Raw genomic sequence first — 20665 nt, forward strand, 5'->3', positions numbered from 1 at the left:
AACTCTCGTAGAACCGAAAGAATTAGGAAAAATCTTTATAGATTTATTTCCTATGAATCCTTCTCGCCTAAATATCGAGCATGCCTTAGTGTTATTCATTCTTATATAGAACCTAAAACTTTTAAAGAAGCCAATAAAATAATAGAACGGAGGGGGGCAATGGATAATAAACTTAGAGCCCTTAGGAAAGCCAAAACTTGAGAGTTCTAAGAATTGCCTAAAGGAAAGAAAACTATAGGATGTAGGTGGGTTTTCAAAGTTAAAACCAAGAGTGACAGGTCTCTTGAAAAATATAAAGTCCGTCTTGTTGTCAAGGGGTATAGTCAAGAATATGGTATTGACTATGATAAAACCTTTGCCCCGGTTGCACGTATGGTTACTGTTAAGTGCCTAATTACAATTGCATCTATTAAAAAATGGAACATATATCAAATGGACGTTAAAAATGCTTTATTAAATGAAGATTTGCATGAAGAAGTTTATATAGATGCTCCTTCGGGTATGAATATACCTAAAGGTAAGGTTTTTCGTCTGCAAAAAGCTCTTTATGGTTTGAAGCAAGCTTCGAAGGCTTGGTATGATCGATTTACCAATGTAATAATAGAAAATGGTTTTGTTTCATGCTACACTGACACTGCCCTATTTGTCAAGAATTCTGATACAGGTATTATAATTATGTTATTATATGTTGATGATATGTTAATCACATGTGATGATGCAATAGGGATCAAAAGTATCAAATCTACTCTAACCGAGAAATTTAAAATGTCAGACTTGGGTTTTCTAACATATTTCTTGGGCATTAAAGTTACCTATTCTCACCGGGGGTATTTTTTTGTCTCAAACTAAACTTGCTTGTGAGATCATTGACAAGTCAGGTATTTCAGATGACAAAACTTGTGATACTCCTGAAGTAGTAGGAACAAAAATGAAGATTGATAATGGGATTCTCCTAGCAAATCCTACTCCTTATAGGCAACTTGTTGGTTCATTAATGTATCTTAGTATTACCAAGCCAGATATCTCCCATGCAATGCATGTTGCAAGTCAATTTCAACATGCACCAACAATAGTTCATATGAGTGTTGCGCTTCGGATCATCAGATATGTGAAGGGATCTATAAATAAAGGAGTATTCCTATCTTCATCTTCTGAGTTAAATTTAATAGCTTATACTAACTCATATTGGGGAGGCGACCCGAATAATCATCACTCCACCATTGGTTTTTGTATCTTTTTAAGAGAATTTGTGGTTTCATGGAGATGCAAGAAACAACAGAAAGTGTCGTTATCTTCTACGGAGGCAGAGTATTGAGCCATAGCAACCACCACCATGAAAATTGTTTGGATTCAACAGCTACTGAAAGATATGGGTGTTAGGCCTACAAAGTTATGCTGCGATACAAAAGTGCCATATACATTGCAAAGAATCACATGTTTCATGAGCGCACGAAGCATATCGAGATGGACTGCCACTATGTTAGAGAAGAATATCTAAAGAATGTCATTGATTTGCCTTAAGTGACATCAGAATATCAACTAGCTGATTTTTTCACTAAGGCATTGTGTTCACCGCGATTCCATTTTCTCTTTGGCAAACTTTCGATTATCGCACCGTAGATGTTAAAATATATATATATATATATATATATATATATATATATATATATATACATATATATTCTATATATATGTGTATGTATCTATATATATATAAGAAGTGCATTCCTTTTGTAATACCTGATAAGGGTAATTTTGTTTTTTTCTCTCTTTTACGCATATTCATCTTTTTTAATATGTTTGTAACTTTTTTTCTTTTCTTTTTTTTCTTTTTCTTTTTCTTTTTTCTTTTTTCTTTTTCTTTCTTTTTTTTATTCATGAGGAGCCCCACAAATAGACGTTGAGACCCCTCCAACGGTTAGATTTCTAACTGTTGGAGGGGCTCAAACGTCTACTTTGGAGCCCCTCCTTTGCTCCTTGTGGATTATTTATAGGGGTGAACCCCCTTTGTATTCTCTAAGCTTTCTAGCAAAGCTCCTATTCACTTCAATAAAGATTCTTCTTATTTTGTATGCTTTTGAGCATTTGTGTTCTAATTCATGTGTTGTGCCTTTGTGCACACGTGTTTCAAGTTCTCTTTTTGTGCCTTTGTGCACATATCACATATTGAAAATTTAGTGCCTTTGTGCACATTGCCTCTTTGAAGACATTTTCACAAATATATGTCAAAAGCATTTTGATGTTCATTTCCCTCTCGCCGTAAGGATTCTCATTGTGAGAATCATCATTTTGATGAAGCAAATCATCATTTTGATAAGAAATGCCATCACCAACATCATCACAAATAATATCATTAAAATCTTCAGACTCATTTCTAGGTAATAAGTCAAAGAGAAGAAGAATCAACCTCTTCCTTGGGTTTTTTAGATTCAAATCCATTTTGTTCTTCAAGAAAAGTCATATTTCTTGAAATATAAAGTTTGTTATTTTTAATATCATAACACCTATAGCCCTTTTGATTTTCACCATAGCCGATAAAAGTGCATTCAAGAGCTTTTGGTGAAAGTTTATCTTGTCCTTTAAAAGAACAAAGCATTTACAACAAAAAATTCTTAATCTTTTGAAATTCAGAGATATTTTGAACAATTTTTCAATGGAGAAAATACTTTTTAAAAATGAGGATGGCATCCTATTTATAAGATAAATTGCAGAAAGGGCGGCTTCGACCCAAAAGTTCTTTAGAACATTTTTAAAAATAAGAAAAGTTCTTGTTGCTTCAATAAGAAGGCTATGTTTTCTTTCGGCAAGGTCATTTTGTTAGAGTTTTAGGATAAGATCTTTGATGAATAATGTTGTTTTGTTTAAGGTAGTTTTGAAATTCATTTGACATGTATTCGCCTCCGGAATTGGATCTAAAAATGGCTATATTATTTTGAAAATGATTTTGAATAAGGATATGAAATTCTTTAAAAATAAAAAAATAAAACATCGGATTTGTTTTTAATAAAGTAAACCCAAGTATATCTAGTGAAATCATAAATAAAGACAACATAATATGAATTTTTTTTAGACATAATGTGTGTCGGTCCCCATACATCTGAATGCACTAATTCAAATGGTCTTTTAGAAATAAAGTTGCTATGTGGATAAGGAAGAGAATGCATTTTCCCAAGAATAAAATCATTGCATGTAAATTCTTTTTCATTACAAAATTTTTCTGAAAAAGAAAAAAGATACAACTTAGAGACACTAGGATGACCAAGCCTTTTGTACCAAGTGACAACATCTTTAAATTAGACATGATTACAAAATAATTTGGATGGGAAAGACAAAAAATTCATGTAATATAGGTCTCATCTTCTATGGCCTTGCCCAATCCGCTTTTCGGACCGGAGATCCTGCACATAGCAATTAGTAGGTGAAAAAGAGGCACTACATCCAAAATCGGTTATTTGATAAATGGAGAAAAGATTTAAGTTTTGGAATAATTCTAATTTTTAAACATAAAATTCTGTCTTTGCTTAAAAAAAATTCAAGGTTTCTCATCAGTTTAACATATAATGATGTTCCATCGGCCGTGAAAACAAATGATTTAAAAGAATTAAGACTTAGTTTGGATAAAAGAGATGCATTTGGAGTCATATGAAAGGAGACACCCGAATCAAGGATCCAAGAGGACATACCGGGAGTTGATGAGACCGCGGCACTGGAGGTGGAAGGTGAAGAAGAGTTGTTTTTCATGAATTGTTGGAGAGTTTCTGTAAGTTGAGCAATGGAGTCTTTTATGTCTCTATCTCTTCTTGATTCTTCACTTGAATTGCTTGGACTATCTTCAACGGAAGTCACCATCTTTTTAAACTTACGACAATCTGGTTTAAGATGTCCCGGTTCATTATAATGGTGCACTTTTTTTTCCTCCAGCATTGTTATTTTTCCAAAAGTAAGGAGGTTTATATGTCCTCATGTTATTTACCAGTTTAGATACCACATGGACTTCATCAAAGTCTTTTTTAAGAGTCAAGCAAGTTTCTTCTTGGCATAAATCGGCAAAAAATTTACTAAGAGTAAAAACCCTATGAAAAAGGGATCCTTTTAGTTTTTCAAATTCGGGACGAAGCCCATGAATAAATTAAAAAAATCTCTCTCCATTTGCACTTGCCTCATGGCAATAACACTTCCTTCCAATTGTGGTTCAAGGAAAACAAGCTCATCTCATAGAGCAGATAGAGTATTATAATAGTCTCTACTACTCATATCTCCTTGATTGGTTCTTCTTACTTTTTCTTGTAAAAAAAAAGTCTAGCAAGATCCTTTTTAGTGTAGATACCTTTCATCAAGAACCATGCTTCATTTGCCTTATTAAATTTGGCTAGATTAGCACAAATCTTGAGCTCCACATTATTCATGAAGAACCATGCTAATATTTTTGTATGCTCATTTTCCCAATCTTCAACTTTGGATTGGTATTCTTCAATAGCTTTGGCTTTTTCCTCTATCACCCAAAGTTTTTTTTTCATTCCCTTCTTCCATATACATATCTTCAAAGTTTCTTGCCTTTGAGGTTGTTTTCCATAGCGGTCACCCACATTCTATAGTTGGTCTCATTCAATTTGAATGAGAGGTCAATCTTTGCATCTTTGTCGGCCATTGCCGAAGAGTTGAAAAAGAACAAGAGTGTGAAGCTTAATAATACTTAAATACAAAAGAAAGAAGTCTCAAGAGTGTTCAAACACCTAAGGGCTTTGATACCATGTAATGAAATACAAGTACCAAAAACAATGTCACAAAGTGACTACACAAAGGCACAATCACATAAGCACAATGTCGCTAATGGACCAGATACAATATGCCACAAAGGGCAAACACCAAATACACACAAGGGAAAAGAGAGAACTTGAAATATTAATGAAATTATTATTGAAATGCTTGAAAAAGCATTATTCAGAAAAGGGGAGAAGTCCCCTTTATATACACCTCAAGAGGGGCCAAGGGAAGCTCCCAAAAGAGTCGTTGGGGAGAGTCCCAACGACTCTTAAGGGAATCCCCTTTTGCCCCTTTAATTAATAAAAAGAAAATAAGAAAAACAACAAATATAAAAATACAAAAAGTGTCCCTAATGGACATATCTATTTACAAATAGATGAAAAGACAAAATTGCCCCTAATGGGCAGTACAAAAGATATAAATATATATATATAGCATCCACTTTTTAACAGAAGTGACTTCACAAAGTGAATTAGGATGGCCAACCCATGAGATTCTATTAATTACTTCTCATAATGGGTCAAACTACATAAATATCCCTTGGGTATGTCTCTAATATAATTGTACCATTATGTAAATCTACATCAACATAATGTAAACTACAAGCAATTACAAAACTACAAATGTGCCTCTGCATCAGCACACAATAACCAGATTATCCTTGATGTGTGAAATGACAACAATACCCCTGCAGATCATCTCTCGCAGCCTTGCTCAAACTGAACATGGTCTATATGACCAAGACAATCGAGGGTGTCTTTTATCATACAATGATATGCATAATGCAGGGCTTTAGTCATGATATCCTCCACTGAAATTGAGTGCCAACAAATCGTGGTTCAAATTCTTGATCTTCAATCTTTTTGTGCATGGAGTGAATATCAATCTCAATACGTTTTTTTTTAAATGCACAAGATTCAATGACATAGAAAATAGCACTTCCATTGTCACTATATAGCACAAATCCTCTGATGTTTTAATGTAAGGAGACCAAGCTTCTAATCCAAGTAATATCAACAATCATGGAAGCCATAGCTCAATACTCAGCTTCCGTACTAGTTCTTGCCACAGTTTTTTTTAACTGCCCTAAGAAACTAAGAATGATCCCAAGAATACAAAATAGTTTGGACACTAAATCTCTAGACTCTGAATCTTCTGTCCAATAGGCAGTTAAATATGCTACTAAAGTCATATTTGGATTGCAAGAACCACATGAATGCATCCTTTTTAGATAAGACATCCTATGGCTGCACCTTTGGTGCATCTTGAAATCCTCTTCACAACCTAAAAATGAGAAGTTATGGGTGCATGAATGAATTATGACATTTGATTATTTGCATACATAATGTCCAGTCATGTGAAGGTCAAATAGTGTAAGATACCAGCTGTGCTTCAATACTCCTTTGGTCTGAGAAACAACTCTGCTTTGCCATCTCTCAAGAGTGTGTCTAATGCCATAAGAGTTCTCATAGGTTTGCAATGAATCATACATGTGTGTTTCAGCAAGTCAAGAACATATTTTGCTGCATGAGAATCAATCAATTATTCCTCATGTCGACTTCAATGTCCAAAAGAAAAAATGTGCAGCAACCCTAAGTCCATTTGAAATTTTTCATAGAACAGCTTTTTGACACATGACGTGTCTCATTACTCTCGACGAGACCAATGTCATTAATATATGTTAAGGTCGTGATTCCATGACCATTATGTGGAATGAAAAGTGAACAATCAATGCCACTGCAACTAAATTTGGAAGATCTTACCACGTGACAAAAGCCCTAGAACCACACTCTTGATGCTTGCTTCAAAGTTCAAGCCATACATGGCTTTCTTTAAGCGTAACACTCTATGCATAGGATTTTCTTGAGTGTATCAAGGCAGTTGTCCGTGTATATTTCTTCTTCGAGGTGCATGTGAAGGAATGCATTCTTGGAATCAATCTCGTGCAACTTTCAACCACGAGTCACAAGAAGGAATAACACAACTTGTATAGTGCTTGCGTGCACAACGGGACTAAATGTGTTATCACAGTTGAGACCATGCTCTTACATATACCCTTTAGCCACTAGTTGGACCTTAAATCACTTAATATTATCTACCGTAAACTTTATTTTGTACACCTATTTGCTACCTACAATGTTCTCATCTTTGGAACGATCAGCAATCTCCCAAGTGTCACAATTATATGGAGCTGCATCTCAGCATTCATTGCCTCAATCTACCTACCATTTTTGCAAGCTTGATATAAGGACTTTAGTTCTTTATTGATGGCTGTGTTATGTATAAGATTATGAAATCCCATAGAGACATATCATAACTTAACCAACAATCAACCGGATTCATACTCTAGTACATACCTTCTGAGGTTTGCAGTTGGATGCGCATCCAGCTAAAAAATGGACATACTATCCTGTTGCTCATGAGAATTAGCAGTGTGACCACTGGTATCATTATCTGGAGTGTCTTCATTAACATGCCTCTCTCACCTTGTTAAAACATATGTAATAATACCATAATACCCGATAGGGGTATTATGGTCATTTCACAAAGTACCCCATAGGGGTACTTATTTTGTTTCTCGTATTTCACTATTTTTTATTTTTATTTTTATTTTTATTTTTATTTTTGTATTTTTTGGATACCGAAAAGGGGCCCCACAATGGAGTCGTTGGGGCCCCCAACGGTCACATATGTGACCGTTGGGGGCTCCCAACGACTCTATTGGGAGCCCCTTTGGTCTCCTCTTCTTATAAATAGGGGGAACCCCCCATGTATGTAGTATTGCTCTTGAGAGCTCCTCTTCAATAATAGTGATATTATTTTTCATGTGTGTGGCCTTTTTGTAAGGCCCTTTGTATATCCCTTAGTGGATTTTATCTCTTGTGCTTGTTGCATTTGTCCGTGTGGGACATAGTGAATGCTTTAGCATTCTTGGTTTCTTCCGCTTATTTTATTACATGGTATCAGAGCCATAAGATCTTCTAAAGGTAAAATCTTGTCTCTCTCTACTTCCTTTCTTTCTCACATCTTCCTTGTGTAGCAATGGAAGTCAAGATCGATCTATCATTCAAACTCAATGGAAAAAATTACATGATGTGGGCATCCGCAATGGAGAATAATCTCAAAGGCAAGAAGCTTTGGGGTTATGTAATGGGAACCGTTCCGGAACCCCAACTTAAGCTCACAAAGATGGAAGGAGATCAAGAGAAAGCACTTGAAGGCGATGCTCGTCTCAAGGCCATTGAAGATTATAATCATCAAATGGAAGATTGGGAGAGCAACCATGCAAAAATCCTTGCATGGTTTATGAATAATGTCGAACTTAAGGTATGTGCAAATATTGCAAAATTCCGCCGGGCAAATGAAGCTTGGTTTTTTATGAAGGGTATGTTTACCCAAAAGGATCTTGCAAGAGCTTATTTCTTGCAAGAAAAAGTAAGAACCACAAAACAAGGCGACATGAGCATACAAGATTACTATAGTGCTCTAAATCCTTTGTGGGATGAATTGGCTCTTTTAGAGCCTAAATGGGTATCTATGGAGGATGTGGTTCTAAGACAAAAACAAATGGAACAAGATAGATTGTTTCAATTTTTATTTGGGCTTCGTCCCGAATTTGAACAAGTGAGATCCTCACTTCTCCATAGATCCACGTTTCCTCCCTTAGAAGAAGCTATTGCCGAGATTACTCAAGAAGAGACTAGGCATAGCATGGGTAAAAGCATAGAGGAAGTTCTTGCCGTATCTAAACCCGGCAATCATGTTAAAACATACAAACCACCTCATTTTGGTAAGCAAGGGAGTGGTGGAAGAAAAATGATTATATGTCACCATTGTTATGAGCCGGGACATATTAAACCCGTTTGCCCAAAGCTAAATGGGGCATTCAAGCCAAAGGTGGCTTCCGTTGAAGAATCCACCACCAAAGAAGATGACGGCAAGAACGGGGATCTCAAAGACACTCTTGGACAAATCTTCTTGGCTCTTCAACAAATCTTAAAGGTCACTTCTTCCACCTCCGGTGCCGCCATTGCCTCATCATCACCTCCCGGTACGTACTCTTGGATTTTAGATTCCGGAGCTTCTTTTCACATGACCCCTTATGAAAATGCATAAACCAATGTGCACACCAATTCAAAAATGTCTTGTGTCTCTACGGCCGATGGAACTTTTCTCAAAATAAATGGTGTTGGAACTCTTGATTCTAAAAATGTTCAAAATTTCCTTGTTCCAAAAGTTAGAATAGTTCCAAAATTAAATCTTAACCTCTTTTCCGTTTCTCAAATAGCCGACCATGGATGTGAAATATCTTTCTCATCCCAAGGGTGCTTTGTGCAGGATCTCCGGTCCGGGAAGCGGATTGGGCAAGGCCATAGGAAGGGAGACCTTTATTTTATGGATAATTTAATGCTTCCAAATACCTCATTTTGTACTTATGTCCAAGACAAAAATATTGAAACTTGGCATAAAAGGCTTGGACATCCAAGTTACTCTAAAATGTATCTTTTTCCTTTTGGACACAAGTTTTGTAAAGAAAAAGATATCAATTGCAAAGATTGCATTTTTGGCAAAATGAAGTCTACTCCTTTTCCTATTAGATCCTTTGTGACAACAAGACCTTTTGAATTGGTGCATTCCGATGTTTGGGGGCCATCTCCGGTTCTATCTAAAGGTGGTTATTCATATTATGTTACTTTTATTGATGATTATACTAGATATGTATGGATTTATTTTCTTAACTTTAAATCGAAAGTTTTTAACTTCTTTAAAGAATTCCATGCAAAAATTCAAAATCAATTTCAAAGTCAAATATCCATTCTTAGATCCGATTCGGGTGGAGAATACTTATCAAATGATTTTCAAGCATATCTAAAACAACATGGCAATTGTCATCAAAAATCTTGCCCAAGAACTCCTCAACAAAACGGTCTAGCGGAAAGAAAACATAGGCATATTTTGGAAACCACTAGATCCTTATTCATTTCTAAAAATATTCCTAAAAATTTTTGGGCCGAAGCCGTGTTAACCTCCACCTATTTAATCAATAGGATGCCATCTTCAAAATTGAATAATATCTCTCCTTATGAAAAACTTTTTAATATGACACCCGACTACAATCGTCTTCGGATTTTTGGGTGTAAATGCTTTGTTCTTTTACATAAAAGAGATAAATTGTCACCTAAAGCAATAGAATGTATATTTTTAGGATATGGTGAAAATCAAAAAGGCTATAGATGCTTTGATCATAAAAACAATAAGTTATTTGTCTCCAAAGATGTAACCTTTTTAGAAGATGAAAATGGATTTGACATATTGGAAAAATCAAATGAAATTGATTATATGTTTATCAATGATCTTTTAGAAGATTCAAATGATGACTCTTTGAGTCATCCGAAAATTTTAGAAAATACTCATGATTCTCATGATGATGATGTATCACCAACTAATGGTGACAATCTCCAAGTATACACTCGGCGTGAGGAAGCCCAACCTATTAGTGCTTTAGAAAAATTCTTGCGGCTTAATGAACCCCTAGAAGAAACCTCCCTTAGGCGTTCTTCTAGAGAATCAATTCCACCTAATAGGTTTGTCTCATATGAAACTCTTTCACCTAAATATAGAGCTTGTCTAATAGCCTTGCATTCTTACTATGAACCCTCCCATTATAATCAAGCAAAAAGTATACCTCATTGGGTTGAAGCAATGAAAGTTGAACTAGATGCTTTAAATAAAGCTAAAACTTGGGAAATAGTTCACCTTCCTCCAAATAAGAAAGCTATAGGATGTCGATGGGTCTACAAAGTCAAAACAAAAAGTGATGGTTCCCTAGAGCGCTATAAAGCTAGATTAGTTGCTAAGGGATACTCACAAGAATATGGCATCGATTATGAGGAGACTTTTGCTCCCGTGGCTCGCATGACAAGCGTTAGAACTTTAATTGCGGTAGCATCATCTAAGAAATGGCCTATATTCCAATTAGATGTTAAAAATGCCTTTCTTAATGGTCAGTTGAATGAAGAAGTATATATGGATCCTCCGCCGGGAATCAGTGTTAACCAAGGTCAAACCCTTCGGTTATTAAAAGCCTTATATGGTCTTAAACAAGCCCCTAAGGCTTGGTATGATAGATTTAGTGCTATCATGTTACAATTGGGATTTCGCTCATGTTATACTGACACTGCTCTTTTTGTTAAAAATGCAGGTAATAGTATCATCATCCTTCTGCTTTATGTTGATGATATGATCATCACTGGCAATGATGAAAGCGGTATTCTTAAAGTTAAAAATATGTTAAAACATAATTTTGATATGTCTGATCTGGGTTTTCTCAGGTACTTTCTTGGCATAGAAGTTGCATACTCTCCTCGAGGGTATATACTGTCACAGATGAAGCTTGCTGCAGACATATGTTCCAAATCTGGGATTTCAGATGATAAAAAGGTGGAGACTCCCGAGGTTATCAATGCTAAACTACGACTGGAGGATGGAGTTCTGCTGGACGATCCTACGCCCTACAGGCAACTCATAGGCTCCCTCACCTATCTGACTATCACCAGGCCCGATATTGCTCATGCTGTGCACTCTGCAAGCCAATTTCAGCATGCTCCTACATCTGTGCATATGAGTGCTGTGCTCCGGATCATTCGATATATTAAAAATACTTTGACTAAAGGGCTATTCCTATCCTCAATCTCTTCCTTAGATTTACTAGCTTATACTGATGCTGACTGGGGAGGAAACCCAAATGATCGAATCTCAACTACTGGCTTTTGTGTATTCCTAGGAGATTCGCTAATTGCTTGGAGGTGCAAGAAACAGCAGAAAGTCTCATTGTCTTCTACTGAAGCAGAATACAGGGCTATGGCAACCACTACAATGGAGCTGGTGTGGCTTCGAAGTCTTCTTCAAGATATGGGAGTCGAAATTACCGGGGCTTCGAAGCTTTGTTGTGACAACAAAAGTGCTATCTACATTGCCAGCAACCACACTTTCCATGAGAGGACGAAACATATTGAAATGGATTGTCATTATGTACGTGATGAATATCTTCGTGGGACAGTAACACTGCCATATGTCACTTCAGAATATCAACTTGCTGATTTCTTCACCAAAGCCCTGCCTGCTCCTCGCTTCTTGTTCCTCCTTGGCAAACTTTCGGTCATTCCCCCGTAAAGTTTGAGGGGGGGTGTTAAAACATATGTAATAATACCATAATACCCGATAGGGGTATTATGGTCATTTCACAAAGTACCCCATAGGGGTACTTATTTTGTTTCTCGTATTTCACTATTTTTTATTTTTATTTTTATTTTTATTTTTGTATTTTTTGGATACCGAAAAGGGGCCCCACAATGGAGTCGTTGGGGCCCCCAACGGTCACATATGTGACCGTTGGGGGCTCCCAACGACTCTATTGGGAGCCCCTTTGGTCTCCTCTTCTTATAAATAGGGGGAACCCCCCATGTATGTAGTATTGCTCTTGAGAGCTCCTCTTCAATAATAGTGATATTATTTTTCATGTGTGTAGCCTTTTTGTAAGGCCCTTTGTATATCCCTTAGTGGATTTTCTCTCTTGTGCTTGTTGCATTTGTCCGTGTGGGACATAGTGAATGCTTTAGCATTCTTGGTTTCTTCCGCTTATTTTATTACACACCTATGGTATGTGATAGGTTGATCATGCCACCGAGAACTTGCTGCCTAGGGCTCATTGTGGCTTCCTTCAGCATCATGAACAATATTCGCTTGAGGCAAAGAATCATCAAGAAGGGCATATATAGGCTGTTGACTCCCAAGTCCCAATGGGCTGAATATCCTCTACTAGAAAGTAAACATTTAGGCACTGACCAGTGGAAGACACTTGAGAAGCCTTACCTTCAATATAATCACAACAAACAAGATAACAACTCCCAGAACCAGTGAAAGGCTCCTTTCGCATTCTCTCTATTGGGACAGCCAAAACAGGCAGCATCAAGGAGAAAAGTTTTTGAAAGAAGTAGCGGCAATGCCCTTTATCAGGATTAAGATCACAATAATGCATTCTTTGCTTTTGTATGCGTACGTCTATGTGTGTGAAATATAGGCCATAAAAATTTGTCTTATGAACTTAAGGTCGAAAATATATGAGATTATAAAAAGTTCCCTGGGGATATACACAAAAAACTTGAGGACAAAAGAAGGAAGACCTAAACTGACCTCTTTTTATTATGAATAGCCAAGCAATAACCTAATGCTTCAACAATGAACAAGGCAACAAAACGGCTTTTTTGGCCATAAGAGTACCAAACTACATGCCTCACCAATACCAAATGTAAATAAATAATTTTCTTGAACATGAATAAAGCCATAATGTCCCCATATAGAAAATAAAGATTAAATTCATAAAGACAGTGACATATACATTCTCAAGAGAAAAGAATGAAACATTAATTAAAAAATGAACATTACCAGTTCTAAGGAACTCTGGAGGTGTATAGGCAAGATTTGTGCTATAGCTTTTTCCATCCTGGCTATTCTTCATAAGGCCAAAGCATGACAATCGGGGATCACCATCCTATAAAAAGGAACCAGATTACAGTACAGAAGAACAGAAAATGAAACTAACATACTTCCTTCAAAATAAAGAAAGAAATATTTTTCATGCAAACAAAATGTTAAGCACATTTGAAATCGAGTAGAGCTTACAAAAATGGTGTTCAAATTAAAGAATCTTCAAGTTAGCATCAACTTGTATCATTTGCTGGAATGATTAACAATAGAGGACCATATGAACAGGAGCTGCTTACAAAGAATTTAAACCACAGCCCTTTACCGAGATGGTAGAAAGTGCATGTCCAAGTGTCCATTCACGTGTGTGCATAGGGCTAGACAATGGGTGGGCCAGGCCAGCCCGGCCCATTTAGTGGACGGGCTTGACAGGGCCGTTGATGGGCCCGGGCCTGGTCAATCTTGACCAATTGACCAACCGGGTCAGGCCTAGGCCCGGGTCTAATACAAAACCCACGGCCTGCCAAAACCCAAGGGCTTAATTCGGACCAAGTTGGGTCTTGTCGGGCTGGGTTGCAAGCCATTGTATATTCACAACATTTCTCATTTGTCTCCTTGAATTCATAGGCTCTTTTAGCAAAAATTTAGAAAAATACAAACGAATAGATGGGACCCAAGATGGATCCATTTTTTGAATCACATACTTGACTCGATTTGAATATATATATATATATATATATAGGAAATGGAAATCTACAAAATACAAAACATACTAAATGAAACATGATAGTGGATTTCTGGTGTGTGTTTTTCGAAATTCCGACCCCATAGATGTGTTCAGCATGATTGATTTACTAGAAATCGACACTTGGATCATGCATTTTGGATGGAAAAAATGGTATTTGGAGCATCTAAAATTTATGAAAATTGTAGGCTGTTGATTTTTTAAACCTTATAAAAACCTATCCATATATCAGAATCAAGTGTTCCAAGAAGTGATTCCTATAAAAACAAACATACAGATCACATCTGTATGGTCAGAATTTTGAAAAAACACCAGAAATTCATGAAAAACCAATAGCATGTTTCATTCAGTAGGTTTTGTATTTTGTAGGTTTCCATTTCCATATATATATATATATCCCCTAGGCTGGCCCGGCCCGACCCGACCCGTGATTTTGTCAGGTCGGGTTTAAGCCCAGCTCAGGTCAAGTTTTCTTCCAAAAACTAGGCCCAAGCCCGACCTGTTCGGGCCGGGCCACAAGCCGCCCAGTCCATTGTCCAGCCCTACGTGTGCATGTGTCAGAGAGAGACGGAGAGAGGTCTTTCAGTGCCCAATATCACATAAACAGTGAATATGTATGACATGAAGCAGCAGCATCCAAGGAAGCAAGCATACCTAAGCATTTTTATCCTTATTCCACTAGCACAATGCAACAATTTTGTAATAATTGTTAGTCAACATGAAAATAATGGTTCAAATACTGCTACATTATGCTCGTCATTTTGCCAAAATAAGTACGAGTTTTCAGCCACATGAGATGTAAGTCCCACAGTAAATATGTATGACATGAAGCAGCAGCATCCAAGGAAGCAAGCATACCTAAGCACTTTTATCCTTATTCCACTAGCACAATGCAACAATTTTGTAATAATTGTTAGTCAACATGAAAATAATGGTTCAAATACTGCTACATTATGCTTGTCATTTTGCCAAAATAAGTACAAGCTTTCAGCCACATGAGATGTAAAAGTCCCACATATCGACCTATTTTCAGCAAGTGTAGAAATCTCGTACACCAAAAAAAATACCATAAATACTAAAGATGTTGACAGTGATTTAAATAAAATTCCCTATTAATTACTAAGAATGAGGCTTAAATGGAAAAAAGAAAATGAATAAGTTAAATATGTAAAATAGAAAATAAAATGACAAGATCCTGAGAAGGACATACTAATAATAAGGAGACACTATACCTTACATTTGGACCAGATCAAGCAAGAACTCTCTGAAAGCATCAGCAACAGTGTTTCAAAGAAATGATGCTTCTAGAAAACTGCCTTTAATAAGCAACGATTATCAGGTTTCCCTCTCAAAGAATCACATATAGGAAGGAGAAGAGATTTTTCTAAATGCCAAAAACCAACAAGGACTGTTGGCTTCAGGAATGAAACCTAACACTCAATTCCATCATTGAATGGCAAGCACAAGGAACTGGAAATCAAAATACTAGCCATTTATGGCTCCACTCTGGCAGGAATTTTTAGGAAGAATACGGGGATTCTAGGACAGGGTTCTCTGTCAATCATTCACCTCAATTGACTACGATGGCACATGTCCTTTTCTACCCTAACAGACGTAGACAATGGGTGCTTGGAGCAACCTTTCAACCTGGACCTCATCAAAATATCAATGTTCTATATTATTTGGACTAGGGATGTGTAAAAGGCCCATTATAGGGTGGCCAGAGAATAGACAAAACGAATAGCAAAACCATCCAGTTCTTCATTATGTGTGCTTGGAAGGAAACACGCTGCAAGAAAATGGAGGATGGTAACCATCACCAGTTTAACTCTATTCTCCATCACTATGACTAAGAAAGGGCAAACATTCCTATGATCAAGGTTTTAGCGTTAAGGAAACATTGATCTAATCAAAAGAATTTATGGACATTAAGTTCATTATTAATTACAATTTTGTACACTAAATTTATTAATAAAAACCACAGTAATAACATAGCAGGATAATAAAACCCACAAGTGCTAAGAACACTATTTGGTTGCTCATTGCTAGACTTTGATGTGGACATGATATGCATATGTTCTCCTTTTTTAATAGAAAGAAAAAGATGGACCGAGTTGAAATAAAGAATCAAAGAGATTATATAAGCAAAATACTTCTTAGAGAACGTTGAATCCAAATGTGTCTCTTTTTAAATAGATATAGTTCAAAAATTAAGGTCTCTCAGTGCACTCACTAATTAAAAAACTTCATATTATAGATATGCAAATAAATCAATGATTATTATTGAAACCTACGCAAATATGACCAGTCTTATTTAACTAATAACATAGGATAAGATTATTACCTTTTCATTGTGAATAGGAATATAACATGATAAGATAGTTAGCAATTTGTAGATCCTATCATTAGTTATATGTCCATAGATAAATGTTAGGGCAATCACATGTGAACAAAATACAAGAAATACAAAGAAATGCCTCTTAGGGGCTTGCAAAATACACAGGTAGGAACACCACCGAGGACCACTTATGGGTAAGATACAAACATAAGCACAATGCCACTAATGGGCAACACAAAAGCCTTAAAAATATGTATTGGTATTCCAAAGAGAGCTTGAAACAAGCATACCACAAGGAGGGGATTACTCCCCTTTATATAGAGAAGAGAGGCCATATAAAGTCCTTGGAAACCACCCCAACAGCTATAAATATAGTTGTTTGGCAGGTCCCAACAACTCTAATGGCTAAGGACCATTATGTCCTTAGCTAAAAAATTAAAAATAAAAAGATAGAAACAAAAAAATAGAAAGGAAAAAAAATAAAAAGTAAAAATACTAAAATGCCCTTAATGGTCACAGCCTATTACACAAAGTGAAATGACAACAATACCCCTAATGGGCATTATATATGCCTATACAACTATATTATACACCTACACCTATATATGTACAATTTAACACTCCCCCTCAAACTTACGGTGTAATCACCAAAAGTTTGTCAAGTAAGAAATGAAACCAGGGAGAAGGAAGCGTCTTTGTGAAGAAGTCGACTAACTGAAATTTCAATGCTACATATGGCAGAATGATAGTCTTCTTAAGGTAATCTTCATGAACATAGCGGCAGTTCATCTCAATATGCTTAGCCATTTCATGAAATGTGTGGTTGTCAACTATATAAATGGCACTCTTGTTATCACAACGTAACTGCGATGGTGACTTCATCAACGCTGCCATGTCTTCTAATAATCGTCTCAACCATACAATCTCGGACATCGCGGTAGCCATGGTGCGATATTCAGCTTCAGTTGATAACAAAAAAACTTTTTATTGCTTCTTGCAGTTTCAAGACACCAACGAGTCACCTATAAAGACACAAAAACCAGTGGTTGAACATCTATTATTGGGATTTTCTCTCCAATCAAAGTCATTATAAGCAATTCATTCAAGTGGGGAGGAAGAAGATAGTAAAAGTCCTTTGGACATAGAATTATGTAAATATCTAATGATACGCATAATGGCACTCATGTGCATGATAGTAGAAGAGTGTTGGAATTGATTGGTTGTGTGCATTGCATGTGAAATATTAGGTTTGTTGATGGTTAAGGACCGCAATCATCTGTCGATAAAGAGTGGGGTCATCCAAAGGGGTATCATCCTATCTTCATTTTGGCATTAATCACTTCTGAGGTGTCTACCCTCTTTGCATTTGTAATTTCATATTTGTTGATAATGTCACTGGATTGAATTAGAAAATAGCTATGTGCAGAGTAAGCAACCTCAATTCCTACAAAATATCTTTAAAAACCTAAATCAGTTATTTTAAAATTGTGTTTTAAAACATTTTTAATAAAACTAACTCTCTGTGTGTCTCCTCATGTGATGATCATGTCCTTAACATAGAGAAGGAGAATAACAATTTCTCGATCAGATTTCTTAACAAACATAGCAGTATCAGTATCGCATGATCCAAAACCAAGTTTAATCATAACAAAATTGAACCTATCATACCAAGCCTTATGAGCCTCTTTAAGGTCATATAGGGTTTTACATAAACGAAGAACCTTTTCTACTGGATTCCCATATCCTAGTGGAGGATCCATGTATACTTCTTCCTTTAGTTCACCATTTAAAAAATATTTTTGATGTCCATTTGATAGATGTGACAATTCCTAATGGCAGCAACAACTATAAAAGTTCTGACAAAAGTCATCCTATCGATTAGAGCAAAGGTCTCATCATAGTCTAAACCGTATTCTTGAGACTAACTTTTGGCTACTAACCTAGCCTTATATCGCTCAAGGGAGCCATCACTCTTTGCTTTGACCTTATATACCCACCTGCATCCTATAGATTTCTTCCCCTTAGGTAAATCCTCTATTGTCCAGGTACTATATTTGTCTAAGGCTTCAAGCTCAAAATTTATTGCATCTATTTATTCGGGATGATCTTTGGCTTGTTTGTATATAGTGGGTTCAAAGTAAAAAAAAATATTATTAAGCATGCTCTATATTGAGAAGAAAATGATTCATAAGACACAAATCTATCTGGAGGTCTACAGTCCTTAGTGGATCATCTAATAGAGCTAGATTCTTGAGACTCGAGGTTAGAATATTTTTCTAAAGCACTAGGCCCATTATCAATGCCTTGGTTCATGGTTCACGACTATATATAGTATAGTTCTCATCACCACGAATATTTAGTTGAGGTTCTTCATTCACAATATCCATGCATAAGAAATTTTCCTTATCATTAGGAAGCAATTCAAACATAAATGAGTGATAACTAGATTTCTTAGGCACATCTTGATCAAAGAAACTTTCTTTTTCAAAAAAGTCACATGTTGAGAGATATAAAGTTTATCATTTTTAAAATCATAGCATCTAAAGCCTTTTTGTGTTTTACCATATCCAAAGAAGACACACAGAATGGCTCTAAGAGATAATTTGTCATTTTTTGTTGTAAGAACAAAACATTTGCAACCAAAGGTTCTCAATTTAGAGTAATCAAGAGAAACTTTATAAAGTTTTTCAACGGGTGAAATATTTTAAAGCTTTAAAGAAGACATTCTATTTATAAGATAGACAGTAGTAAGTGCAACTTCAGCCCAAAATTTCTTAGGAACATTTTTTGAAATGAGAAGACTTTTGGTAGTTTTTATAATATGCCTATGTTTTCTTTCAGTCAAACCATTTTTTTGAGGTATGTAAGCACAAGACCTTTGGTATGTACGTTTTGAATTAATACGGCCGAAGGTTTGGATGGATATTGAAACAGAAATAAATACTAGTTGTTTACATATAGAGGCGAGTTCCAATAACTGGATAGGGTCACTGGCGATGGGGACACTACGGCACACCCTCCTGAAGGAGGCACCGAGAAACTCTCACTTTTTAGTCGTACAAAGATGCTTTACAATACCATTGATTTCCAAATATTTTTTAAAATCATTTGACATAAATTCTCCCATGAATCAAAGCGAAAAATAGCAATATTGGTTTTAAATAAATTTTGAACTAAATTGTAAAAAAATTTAAAATTTCAAATACTTCAATTTTGTACCTAAAAAATGAATCCAAGTATAACGAGAGTAGTCATCAACAAAAATCACATAGTAAGCATAACCACCCTTAGAAACAATCGAAGCAGGACCCCATACATCATAATGTATTAATTCAAGTGACTTAGAAGCGAAGAAGGTTCTTTCTTGAAAGGGAATGGCCTTTATTTTACCAAGAATATAATCAGTACAATCAAAATTTTCATTATAATTTTTTTTTAAATATGCTACATTGGATAATTTAGATATGCTAGGATGACGTAGCCTTTGATGCCACAAAAAAATATTCAAACCTTATATATTGCAACAAAAAGTATTTTGAGGAATGATCAATTGGTTCATGTAGTAAAGATCTTTTTTATGGCATTCCCCAATCTACAACCCGAACTAGAGACCCTGCACCAAACATTGGTTTGATGAGGAGATTTCACAACCATGATTAGCTATTTGAGAAACAAAAAGAACATTTAAATTGAGTTTTAGAATATATCTAATTTTATGTATAGAAAACTTTAAAGAATTTTTCAAATTGCCAATTCCTTTAATATTAAGAGAAAACCCATCCGCAATAAAAACATTATTGAGAATGTAGTGTACGGGTCTGGGTCTGGATCTATACCCAAAATGTTTCCTTGTAATATATTTACATGGTTGATGTTATCGGGTCCGGGCTGACAGACCTGATCCAATTTGTATCATATATAACACTGAATATAGGGCACGATCTCTCATTGAGAAAATGTGTCAGTCATTGCCGCCTCTCCTTCTTGCAAATCCCTTTCTCTTTTGCAGTGGATGAAGATATGGTCGACGGTGCGTGACATGTAACATGGTATCAGAGCAGGCTGAGAAGTAATTACCAAGTCGAGATTCTCTTCTTCCTTTCTTCGATTCTAAATATGATCTCGTCAGATCAGATTCCATTCTTCTTCTATCCTGAAAATTGATCTCATCATATTGGGTTAAAATCTCTTTCTCTCTTAAATCTTTTAGACATCTTCCTTCCTCTCTTAAGATTTCAATCTCTTAAAATCAGAGTTACCAGTCGAGGAAGCGAGAGCGGGAAGCGATACGAGAAGCAGGAGCGGGAAGCGAGGCACTTTCAAAAATTTAGGAA

The 20665-nt window shown here is 35.9% G+C and overlaps 1 protein-coding gene across 1 annotated transcript in view; it reads right to left on the bottom strand.

The window, feature by feature from the left end:
- Positions 1 to 20665, bottom strand: part of LOC149848252 (serine/threonine-protein kinase BSK1-like) — a 61600-nt gene that overhangs the window by 29581 nt on the left and 11354 nt on the right. Inside the window, exon 4 of the mRNA XM_089986414.1 lies at positions 13210 to 13315. Coding sequence (XP_089842540.1) covers positions 13210 to 13315 — 106 coding nt within the window. The remainder of the gene's footprint in view (positions 1 to 13209; positions 13316 to 20665) is intronic.

This window comes from Nuphar pumila, chromosome 1 (genome assembly GCF_984573655.1).
Source record: "Nuphar pumila chromosome 1, dmNupPumi1.hap1.1, whole genome shotgun sequence".
NCBI classification, from domain to species: Eukaryota; Viridiplantae; Streptophyta; class Magnoliopsida; order Nymphaeales; family Nymphaeaceae; genus Nuphar; species Nuphar pumila.